Source organism: Solea senegalensis, unplaced genomic scaffold (assembly GCF_019176455.1).
Source record: "Solea senegalensis isolate Sse05_10M unplaced genomic scaffold, IFAPA_SoseM_1 scf7180000013869, whole genome shotgun sequence".
Lineage (NCBI taxonomy): Eukaryota > Metazoa > Chordata > Actinopteri > Pleuronectiformes > Soleidae > Solea > Solea senegalensis.
In genome coordinates, this window is record NW_025320909.1 from 55,423 (window position 1) to 68,029 (window position 12,607).

General features: G+C 43.1%; 1 protein-coding gene across 1 annotated transcript in view; it reads left to right on the plus strand.

Moving 5' to 3' along the window:
* Positions 1-12,607, plus strand: part of ctnnal1 (catenin (cadherin-associated protein), alpha-like 1) — a 47,187-nt gene that overhangs the window by 26,157 nt on the left and 8,423 nt on the right. The window contains exons 2-10 of the mRNA XM_044015795.1: positions 1,631-1,820; positions 6,711-6,898; positions 7,642-7,761; positions 8,836-8,925; positions 9,170-9,340; positions 10,133-10,333; positions 10,990-11,076; positions 11,400-11,558; positions 12,033-12,125. Of these exons, the coding sequence (XP_043871730.1) occupies positions 1,631-1,820; positions 6,711-6,898; positions 7,642-7,761; positions 8,836-8,925; positions 9,170-9,340; positions 10,133-10,333; positions 10,990-11,076; positions 11,400-11,558; positions 12,033-12,125 (1,299 nt within the window). The remainder of the gene's footprint in view (positions 1-1,630; positions 1,821-6,710; positions 6,899-7,641; positions 7,762-8,835; positions 8,926-9,169; positions 9,341-10,132; positions 10,334-10,989; positions 11,077-11,399; positions 11,559-12,032; positions 12,126-12,607) is intronic.

The following is a 12,607-nucleotide window of genomic DNA, read 5'->3' on the forward strand; positions in this document are numbered from 1 at the left end:
TCCTCCTTTCACCAGGATTAAACCTAGAGTAGTAGAGAGAAGACAGCGCAGAAAAAAGGGCTGTGATAGACTCATTGTTATAATAGTTTTTGTAATAACAATATTAATGCATTAAAATTGAGCTTTTTCTCTGCAGAGCTCCCCCTACAGTTTATATTTTTATGACACCACCATAAACATCCCCTCCCACCCTACCTTCCCTCTCTCCTGGCCATGTGCATTTGTTTTTAATGGAACCGGTGAACACAAGCCATGGAATCATGTCCATGCCGGTCGGCATACGTTTTGCATTCTTCTGTGTTTTTCAAATTCTCGCCATTTGGAAAAAGCTGCTCCGATGTTTTACTCGTGTGTGGCCCCCCCACTCGGTCAGATAGTTATTTCCTCTTCCTTGCTCCCTCTGACTTTTTTGTCCTGCTTCTTTTTTGTTGCCTATGTTGCTGCCTGGATCCTTCCTACTCACACGCACCATGACCTTAACTTAAATCTAACCACAAATCACAAATCGTACGTCTTGAACTTAACCAGCTCCTCTGAAATTAGATTTAGTTTTTGGTCTCCATGAGAAGTACACACATACACACACACATAAGCATGATACATAATTGATAATAAATGGCTGATCCATCCATAATTAATACCCTCAATTATCAATAAGAAGCCCCACCTGAGTTTGGTGGGTTGTTGGTTCTGTGTGTACCCAGCAGTGCCCTCCCTATATGTCACAATGACATGAATGTCTTTATGCTATCCTTTCGTATTTAATGAAATATTGTTTTGTTAGTGATGTTGAATGGGCGTTTGTCTTGTGACATGGTGACTTCTCTCTGCATAGGTTAATCATATACTGCATGTCAAAATGTTATCTCCACTGGCAGGAAACTCTGGTCCTCAGATAAGCAAATTTATTGCATGCTCCAGACTCCGTATGCTTCCCAGTTCTTTATCAGAGATGTTGTCTAGATGAATAGCAGCATATTTTCCATGTTGAACAAGGAGCAATGATTCCAGTTTGGCATCCTGCAACCATGCAGCTCATTTAGGAGTTAGTGCCAGGTGCACCGGAGAATGCCAGGGATGTCTGATGCTCATTTTTTCCTAATTCCTCTTTGAAATGTTCAGTGGTGTCAAAGTGATCAGTTATTTGTAATAATCAATTATTTCTTTTCATTATTTATCAAATGAAAATCACAAACTCTAATGTAAAAAGAAAACCTCTAAAATCTCCTGCTTTTCTCTGTTTTACCGTTTGTGATTTGTTGTGTTGGACTGAGAAAACATGCTAATTAAAGAGTCTGGGCTCAGGGAAATGTTTTGTTGTAGTCTTCTGGCATTTCTTATTTAAACCAATAAAATGTAATCAAGAAACCCGCATGAAAATAATTGCTGTTTGCAGCTCTGCATTGCATCATTATATGGTCTGTGGCATTGTTAGTAGTTTGTTTGTTTGGGACCCCACCAGCAGATTCAAAGTGTGGGCCTCATTAGTAAAATAAGGTTTGAATTTTGAGTTTAAAAAAAGGTCAGTGCTGCTGTTTTTTTCTGCTAGTTTTTTAGGCCAGGTGTAAGTTATTTTGCCTTCTCTCAGAAAAAAAATAACAGCCTGTCTTTCTTCTGCCCAATCCCGCAGATCACCACCCTGATCAACCATAAAGACAAACCAAAGAAATCTGAGCGCACCCTGGCAGCCATACACAGGGTGGGCCAGGCAGTGAGTGTGGCAGTGGGAAGATTTGTTGCTGTCGGGGAAGCCATCGCTGCGGAAAACCAAGAGCTGAAGGATGAGATGGGTCAAGCCTGCTTCGAGGCACGCAAAGCAGGTAGGCTATTTTGGCCGCATCTCATTTTGTGTATCACTGAATTCCTGAACTTTCACACACTGTCTCTCAGTACATAAAGACATACCGCCGCTCTGTCACGTCCCTCGGTGTCCCCTTACAGACACACAAGGTACCCTTCTGTGTCTGAAAGAGACGCTCAGGGCTTTCAACTGACTCCACTGGTTAGGTTTAGGGAGCAGGATAGGACTGAGGTTAAGTTTAGGGCCAAGAAAAGGGCTAAAGTTGGGGTTAGGATACTGTATTATATCCAGGTTAGGCTTAGTGGATATTCACTGTTGGCTCACACTCACACAGACTTTTATTTTATTAATATCACCAGCATTTCCATGACCCATAATAGATCACAAATATTTATAAATAACATGTCAGTGACTGCTTACTAGCGGCTTGATGCTCTCAGTGACATTTAAGGTGGATGGACACTCACGCCAGCTGCTCTGAACCCAGCAGGGCTGACTGAAATTGTGATTTTGATTTCAGTTTTCAGTTTTCATTTGAATAAGATATTTAACCTTTAGAAATTACTATGTTTAAACCTACACTATCTGCAGAGGCTATAAGAATGTCCAATATAGAGGTTCTTGTGTCCCTTTTTTCAGCACAACCTAGGCAATCTGATGAATTTTTGAAAATTCATTTTCATCAACTACAGTATATGAACAAACCTGAGTAAAAAGAACTCAAAATGCTCAACATCGGTTTGAATTTGTGAAATCCGGAAATATGTCACAGTTCAAAGTTCGCTTGGCTGGTTTTTATGAACAAAAAGAAAATAAGAACGGTCTCATTTGGTGACTTCTGCACAAATAACAACTTTGACTCAACAACACATAAGCCTGAATATGTGACCTATAAACACGCACTCCCAGGATGTCCATATAAGCAGTGTTTTATTCCCATGCAATTTACCATGGGTGCACCTAAGCACTAAGGGTTAAGGAGAAACAAAGATGCTTCTTTCAGTCTGTACAATATAATGTGAAGAGGTCAGGACAATATTTAATCTAAAATGGTCATTTGACCCACATTTTGGCTTTAAAAAATATTGCACCTCCTGCGATTTGAAGGCTATATTTCGATTAATTGTTTAGCTGTACTTCCCAGTTAGCCTCTTCCAGACCTGTGTGTCTGAAAGGCGACACTGCGGGCAGTGACAGTGTGACATCTTTGCACTGGACACTCTATCTTTCTGTCATTAGAACTTAGTTAGTTTTATGATTTTCATAATAGAGTAGAGCCTTAATAGGAGTTATAGCTGGCCAGCCACTAGGATTAAGTTTTTTGTCTCCTCATCAGTGCTTATTTGTTTAGACAAAGTGTGACAGTTTCATAAAGCATCAGGCTTCACCTTCAGGCTTCACAGTGTTATCAAATTTTAGCAAACTTCGATTAGTGTGGACAGCCTGGCTGTCAAACAGTATTACACCACGGGAGCTCAAGAGTTCTCTAAAGACATTATTGTTATTAGTTTGGACGTGAAGGCTGGAAAAACAGCTTCTTCACCCAAGGGTACTGTGAAGATTGAGGGGACTGATGTGTCTGTGAGTTGGAAAGCCCTGTATAATAGAATCCGAGAGGTTTTTGGAGACTTACTGCAGCAAATGAAGAATTCAAAGAATTCAATGTTTTCCATTATTCATACAGATTCATTTTCATTATTTTTTCATTATTCGTATAGATTGCGTCTCATGTGATGCAGGCAAGGAAAGATCATGTGTCAAAATTGAGAGAAGCAAAGAGGTACGGAGCGTTTTAGGACAGTGTAACCAGGTGTGAAGGAACAAGGAAGTGTGGATCACTGTCAGCTGTTATTGAAACTGAGACAGAGGAGGAGACGGCTTAGTCAAAGGGGTGTCCACACCTTTTCTCTTAAGACGCTGTCTAAGATTACACAGCACAGGTCAGTCAACAGTGTCAGTCTAAACTGTCTTAAAGCTCTCTGTAGTTGCATCCACTTGCTCGGCGTAACGCGTCTTTTCATCCAGGCAAGTTAATTCTTATCAGGCAAAACAAGGGCCTAATTTAGCCTTCTTCAGAGCAGAACAGAAACAGCATCACTATGGATAAGAATTTGGACACAACACCGTGATAATTTATGTTAGGAGAACCAGTTTGTGTAGCAAAGCGTGTAATCCTCACACAGTGCTAAGTTGCAAAGGCGGCTTAAACTCGGACAAAGAGGGTGCTGGTGGGAGGAGGAGAGAAGACCGATGAGAAAATGTGTGTAAACATGTCCGGCCAAAGGAAGTAAATCACTATATGATTGTGTGTTTGCCTGTATGTTTAAATGCCTGTATGTGTGTTTCCCTCTGCGACTAATTTATTCCAGTTCTCACTTTCTTCTTTGGGAGGTGTTTTCACAGTTTTACTTCACGCCTCTCTTGACAGACCCAGTGCAACTGTCTCCTGTTTTAAAAAAAATGAAGATTTTGTCTCATACCTGTCTATATTTTAAGATGATTGGAGACCATTGAGGGATAGAAACAACGTGTGGTTGTGCAGGGCTAGTTAGTGGAGGATTGACATTTTCTCAAATACCTAGCTACAGGGAGAGTTTAATCAGGCAGGCCTCAGCCTTGTGTGCGGTAATGAATGAAATAAAGGGAGGCTGAAAGCACTAGTTTAATTAGATGCTACCCATCATCAGAGAGGTGGAGAGATCCGATGAGACAGGTCAGTGAAGGCAATCTGTGTCAGATCTCTGTCTCTGTCTCTTTCACTCAGTGTCTGGGTGTCATTCTTGCAGCTGCTTTTTTCTCCCCGATCCCCTCATTGCCCCTTCGATAGATTCACACTGGCATAGATTTGATTAGGAACAAGGCAAACTTAAAGTGGATACAGTGTGAATTAGTGTTTAGATACTGTTTACATTGTCGTGAAAATAGACTTCCTGGAAGTGCATTAGGAATTTTGCCTAACAGGTTTTGACATATGGATATTATTATCCATAGATGATTAAGGAAAAATAATAATTCATAACACCTGACATGTTGATGTTCAACAGCAACACAGAAGATTCAAATGTCATGAGTGCATGTACACAATCACCAAGGGACCATTTTACATTTAAGGTCATGTAAAAATCCATTTATATTTTGAGAAAGGCATGTAGTGAAGAGGGTCGAGCTGGGTCAGGCCTGTGCTTTCCACCCTGCCAGTGTCACATGGGGGTTGTTCAGCCTTTTCGTGTGCCAAGCCTGTATTTTTGGAATATTTAGCAGAGCTGGCACTGAAAACCAGCCTGTCGGATGTAATCAGTTGGTCCGAGCTGCCTTATTTAAAGGACCAGCCAATCCAAACTGGCAGCTAGGCTTCACGACCTGAGAGACCGATCTCCTCTTCCCCCCTCCTTCCTGAGCTCTTCTGAGATTTCTCCTCCTCCTTCTGGCTTTTGCTCATGAATCTGACCATTTCCTCATATTGATGGACTTTAAGCCTAAAATGAGCTGCATTTTGGAGCTAGTAGATGCAGGTTAGAAAGGAAAGAAAATTACATGATTGACATTGCTCATGTATGCAAACTCAGTTTGAGGGTTAGAATTGTCTTCCCCTAAAGGGCTCACAGAAAGTGTGCCAGTCGTGTTTGAGTCATCTTTGCACAACTGTAATGCCACTGTGTATTATATGTTGTTGTGTGTCATTCTGTGTGGGACAGTGTGCTCTCCCGGAGGGGAAGCATGGCACATTGAAAGAGCAGTATACCACAGTTTATTCTAAAGTAAAAAAATCCAGATGACCCCCCCTCCCCATCTTTCCATTTCCCGTCTCTTATGTGAGTCCACATCTCAGTGGCAGCAGCTAGCAGGGCAAAGTGAAGCAGCCTAGGGGGGTTTCTGCCCCGCCGCATCCTGCAGCTCCTCCTGGGGCATCCTGAAGCACTGTCGTTATTGAAGCACACAGACCTGTGTCTGCATACCAGTGAGGAGAGGACTTCTTTCTAAATCAACATCAAGCACAACCAACTAGGGCTGGGTATTGATTAAAAAATGTTCAATACAACATTGATATTGATATCTTTGATACTGATTCCTGAATGATACCTTTTTTTAACATACCAATTTTATTAAACCCTTTTAAACTTAAATTACGTTGCACAGTACAGTACAACCTTTAGGTGGCCTGATCATCTTCTTACTGTTGAACACAAAGCTGTCATATTTTCTTTTTGACATAACTTCACACCAACACACACCCACACATGTTAAGCCCCGCCTTCCTCTTCTCTTTTGGCGAATGAGCTCCATCTGAGCACTGTTAGGTCTCAGCCAAACATCGTGCTACATGCTTATTGGCTTTAAATCCATCTATCCATCTTCTACTGCTTCATCCTCCACATGAGGGTCGCTGCTGCCAATCCCAGCTGACATAGGACGAAAGGCGGGTACACCCTGGACAGGTCGCTAGTCCATCACAGGGCCACATAGAGATAAACAACATCCACTCTCACACTTACACCTATGTCTATTTAGAGTGTCCAATTTGCCTAATTGCCAAATCTGCATGTTTTTGGGCTGTGGGAGGAAACCGGAGAACCCTCAGAAAACCCACGCACACACGGGGAGAACATTGAAAGGCCCTTGTTCTGACCTGGTTTGGCTAAATGACAGCACATATCCAATAGTGATACAGAGGAAGTTTGATACCCAGTCAATATCCAGCTCCTCAACCAACAGACATTTCCCCTCTTCAAACTCCTGCTTCCGCTGTCTTTTCCCACCTGCCGATTTGTTGATTCAGCAAGCAGAAAAACAAGCCTCCTCTACAGCCTGATTTAATCTGGTTGCTTCAAATAATTCTTGTCTCTAGACAATGACACCACAACACCACAGCTGAACGGCTACCCATCCTTCCCACTCCTTTTTTTTCCAGGAGATGCCATAGCCCAGCTCACAGACGTAGGCTCGGCTTTGCCCTCCCAGTCTGACGGACGCTCCACAGTGTTCAGCGATAGGACAGGGATGGTGAAAGCCGCACGCCTGCTCCTGTCGTCGGTCACTAAAGTCCTGGTGTTGGCTGACCGCATCGTTATCAAACAGATAATCACGTCACGGAACAAGGTGAGACAAGCAGTAAGATGACGCAGCCCTTTCTAGAAGTTCACGAACCCTCTTATTTACTCACCCGACGGTCCACATGCATATACACACACTCACCTTCGTAGACTCTATTCTCCTCCCTTTACTCCCTATAACAGGTATAAGCGCTGGCTCTTTGAAAGAGCACTCTGCAGGTAATTGAAGGAAAGCAGCACATTTAGCGGCCGCATAAAAAAACACAGAGCCAGATATTGTCTCCCTGCACCGCACCTGGCTATTCTCTTAGTCCGTCTGTGTGATATGGATGTCACTATAGACTGAGCCAAGAATGGAAACAGGGGGCCTAATCATGAGTGGTTAGCCTCATTTGGACAGGCAGTCAACAGCCCCCCTGTTCTCCATTACTGGCAAACACAATTACATCTCTTCCTCCTCTTTGTCTGGCCTGGATAAAAGCTGCTGCTTTAGCCCTGGCAACTAGTGTACCCCCAGCAGCTAAATTAGCTCCTATGTGGACTGCCATTAACTTAAATGCAGGTTAAGAAAGGCTTAATCTGCTATCGCTATTGTAGGATATCACTGATAAAATTGAGTCTTAAATACCACAAAGAAAGTATAGAACTAATATGAAAACACTAGTATATTCATAAAGACTCTCCCTCTTCCTCTTTCTGAATATGAACATGGATTTCTGCACCTTCCAGCATAGCACAAGCCATATGTTGCTGTTCGCCGTACGACTCTGATCTTCTCATTCCTCTCAGGTCCTGGTAACCCTTGACCATCTGGAAAGAGTCAGCACCTTTCAGGAATTTGTACAGATTTTCAGCCAGTTTGGCAATGAGATGGTGGAGTTTGCCCACCTCACAGGAGACAGACAGAATGTGAGTAGCATCTCAACATACTCCCCTGCTTTTTTTGTTTGTTTGAAGTGTGTCAGAATCTCCAAGTAAGTGGGACGTGCATGAGGTTTAACGTGGGCCATAGCTGCATATTGATATGGTGTGGTTTATGGACATCTGGTCATTGTCCATTGTTTTCTGCAACACTAAACACACCTTGTTTATTCATGTAGATGTGCTTAATATGGTTTTCTGAATGTGTGTGGGATACACACTATGAATGCACAGGATTACTCAGAGCAAATCGATCATTCAAACAGTGTTTAGTGAATCTGCGTTTATTGTTTTTGCAAATTGCCCTTATTCCTCTGTGTCTATTAATGTTTTAATCTTTGTCTAAACCTGTGAAAAGAGTCAGTTATGACTCATATTTCTCATCACGATTCAGCATTAATATGAGCTGACCTATGCATTCAGGGGCAGATTCCTTATGCAGTGCACTTTTAGCAAATTTGCAACCTAAAAACTTTCGTCCCAGTCTGTAAGGGGGGGAAAAAAAAAACAGTTCAACTTTGTGGTTGTAACTTCATACTGTTATAAGCTGCTAATCTTACCCTGACGCACACATTCAGCATCTGTAGTTAAAACGCTTCGCCTGCAGAATGTGGCGTGAAGTGCAATGGCTGTGATATTTAGACAGAGAGGGAGGGTCCGCCGCCCCTCGTTCTGAATTTCAGCAGGGCTTGTGTTTTGACACACACGTCATGCCTTTTCCCAACGCGCCACAGCTAATGCTCACCCTCCTAATTTGCCACCCTGGTTTTCTTTGTCTTGTTCTGTTGTGTTCACTCCCACTCAAACATCCCCTTTAGAAAATCTACTATTTCGTCTATTCAAGCCGTGCGAGCACAGAGGCAAAAAATAATGACAGGTAATCACATCGTCTTTGTAATCTATGGCTAAGTGCCAGGAAAGGAGTTGATTAAGCCGCCTTTTCCGAATCCTGTATCTATCTAATTTGAGCTGTTTATTTCTCTTTGGAATACAGGGAGTAATCCGTGTCCCTTCATACCAACATGAAAGACACTTCTCAATTTCTCAATTTCTGTGCTGTAGGACTTGAAGGATGAGAAGAAAAAAGCGAGGATGGCAGCAGCCAGAGCAGTGCTGGAGAAATGCACCATGATGCTTCTTACTGCCTCCAAGGTAAAACTGCTGGCCCACCAACAATGGGCCTCAGGGCAAGGGTTATGGATGATTTATCTGCAGCTCGATTATTAAAGGTCTGCTGGAGTTCATTTCATACATGTCGCAGTCAATGCAGGCTCAGTCAAACAATCATGCAAAAAAAAAACAAAAGGAGTGAATAAATGTGGTTGAATTTAACAGAAGTTGACTAGAGTAGCAGAGACCACAAGTTTTGACATTTCCCCCTGAATTCCTTCCAAAGACTTGCCTGAGGCACCCAGATTGCGAGTCAGCGCGAATCAACAAAGACGCTGTGTTCCACCGAATGCGCTGTGCCCTGGAGCAGGTCATCGAGATAGTCACTGAGGCACGGAGCTGTGGGGAGAACAAGATGCTTCCTGCCAGCATCTACAACGGCATCAAGGACTTCAAGGTGGGATCAGAAAATAGACATAGTGGTGAACTTGTGCGCCGCTCATCTGACACGTGTCGACTTGTGAACTACAGCACACATGACACGCTAGAATGATTAGCTCTGTGTGAGGGTTGAGTTTTTTGGTTGCAGCAAAAACACATGTGACTCGGCTCATCAGCAGGAATCAGCGGACCTGTTCTGTCATAAGGTTGAATGAATCACCAATAAACCTACGTCACATTTTCTCTGTCGTTATTGTGCACTGGCAAATGAAAGAAGTGAACATTGATTAATCAAAAAAAACAAAGGAGGAATAAAAAGAAGCATTTTCCATTGAGAGGAAAGTGAAGAAAGTATTTTTAATGAGAGGAACAGGAGATGCTTATTGTTTTTAAATGAATGGCTTTGTTGCACTTGCTGCAAAAAAACATCTTATCTTAAGACACATTAAGCAGAGATCATTTCTCCTATTAAAAACCAAAATGTGCCAGTTCACATAAAGGATGGAACAGGCAAAAATGCATCAGGTTTTATGGCTGTGTACTTGAGCTGCTGTTTGTAGAATTAATTATGTCCCTTTAATGGCTCAAGGTAAGGCTAAGGCTGTTATTTAATAATGAGGTCAAGTGCTTAATGATAATAAGATCATAATTTCATTTCCCTCACAGCACATTAAGTAGAGCCCTTGTGTTTGTTGCTGCCTCCGTCCCTTTCTCCTCTGTCCCATCCATAAAATTCTCCTTTCAATCATATTCCCCTATTCCTAACCCCTGTCCTCCGTCTTCTCTCCCCGTCTCACCACTCGTGCAGTCTAGTGTGGAGTGCCTGCGCGAGAACCTGTACTCCTTATCACCCCAGGGCATGGGCAGCCAGCTGGAGGCGCTGGTTGAGCGGTTGGAGGACTTCACTGACTCGGCCTACACCAGCCATGAGCAGCGGCAGGCCATCCTAACTTTGTGCCAGCTGGTGCGCCAAGACACTCAGCAGCTGTTGCACCACTGGATTGAGGCGGTATGTTACCACACGCAGTGCACCAGCTGTTAATCACCTTATGTCCACTCATGTGTGCCATGATTTCGAATAAAAAAGTGACAAAAGTAATGGCTGTTACTGTTTTCAACTTGGGACGACAGCGCTCAATGTTTCTTATCTCATCTCACTCTATTTGATTAGCACTTTTAAATTGTCCACTCGCCATTGGATTTCAGTGGTGTTACCTGTGTTGTTTGGCCTTCAGAACTAAATGAAACACAAGTGTTTATAATGCACTTCCTCCCTGCAAACTTTCTGTGTGTGTGTGCAGTTACACGGCAGATGCTGCTGCTGCTGCTGCTACATCATTGTATAGTAGTTTCTAATTTAGCCTTTGCAGATGAAGGTCATTTGGGAAAAATGACTGAAGACAAGAGATTCTGCAGTGTTTTGATAGAGCAGGCGGATTTTCTGCCATTAGCATTCTGCTATTTTCACTTTGCACTCTTGAGTTTCATTGTGGCTACTTAAGAAAAATATTATTATTATTATTATTATTTTTGTTGACTGTGTTTGTATTCCAACTAGTCGAAGAATAGTAGTGTACAGATGTGTATGGGACAGAGAGACTGTAAAATCATGCCGTGTCTCATGCTCTAGTCTCTTCTTTCTTTCTCTCTGTCCCTCTTGAGCAGCAGTCTGCCAAAGCCAAAGAGGCCACAGAGGACATGGAGGTGGCCATCCTGAAGACATGCCAGAGCGTCAGTGACCTCAGACGTGAGGTGAGGAGCAGTCTTTCCTCTGCTCTGCTCATCTGGCCTCCGAGTCTGAATAAATGTCCTCAGTTATGGGGACGGACAGGCCTGACTTGAATGTTTGTCACGTACTGTTCTGCTTCTGTTGCTGGTTTCCCTCTTTTCCTTTCTACGTCATTTTTCAGCTCTACTGCAGCTGTCTGTCTGTCTCTGTCTGTCCGTCAGCTCATCATATAACAACTTCAACTCTCTCTCTCACCTTTTGTACACTTGCACTTTCTCCACCCGGTCTAACTCCCTCCTGTCCTCATTCTACACCTTCATCTCTGATTCCTCTCCTCCTCCTCCAGCTCCATAAAGTGGCAGTCATCCGTGCCTCTGACTTGCTGAAAGTTCACGGAGAGCAGTTGCCTCTGCGCTCTCTCAAAGCCGCGGGCGCTGAGGGAAACCTGGAAGCAGTGGCGGAGTACTCGCGCACACTCACTGAGCAGAAGGAGCAGCTGGTGGAGGTAGGTGTATTTTAGTTATAAAATACAGCAATGGATATCAGTAGTGCAAGTTTAAAACATCCTCCATACTTCTTGGACAAAGTGTGTGTGTGTGTGTGTGGGGGTATCATTAGCTGCAAAGTTGATGAAAACAAATTCCTTTGATGCCAGCATCATGCCACAAGCACTTAATGCAAGCAAAAACATGGTGCTGGAGATGAATCAGAATGTAGAGTACATTCCTAAACCTCCGCCAAATGAATGCCAACATGTGGTTTGATTATACAAATACTGAGCAGGAAAAACACCACGCACAGCAGGTTTTGTCATGCCTTTGCTCGTGGCCCTAACAGCAACGTGTACAGTATGTTTTGTTAAGATGCATTTATCCAAAAAAAAAGAAGCTCTGGCATGAAACTCTCTATTGAACATTTGGAATAAATATTCCCTCATTATCCACTCAAACCATTTTCCCTCCGCTATTTTTCCCTCCAGACGTGTCGGTTGTTGTGCCATGTGTCGGGGACTGAGCCATTGGAGATTACCTGTATACACGCTGAGGAGACCTTCCATGTCATTGGTCCACAGGTAATATTAATCCCAATGTTTTCTTTATTGATTGTTGTGTCTCATTATGAGGCCCCATTGACTTTACATGGAAATGGCAGCAGAACGACACAAAACAGACATTTAATTTCTAAAAACACTGATTACCTTTCACTGACGTCAACCTGTTCGCACACACACCGATTCGGGTCTAAAATAAATATTCTACTTAAATGCAGTGTGGTGAACAAAGGGGAAAATGGCTTAATGTCCCCTATGTTTACCTCCCACACCTGCCATCTATTCAACATAGCTAAGAACATGCTGTCCACCTAGTCCCACTATCCCAGATCTAATTATGTTTGCACTTGGAAAGCATCCATGGCAGTAATTATCCAGCAGTGTAGAATGTTCCTGTCCTGCGGTGCTAATGTCAGGCCCCGCATGACTCTGCAGTAATGACTCCGCTCCTAAGTTCAAAGGTCGATCAATCAATAATGCCGTGGTGTAGTGGGTGATGGTGG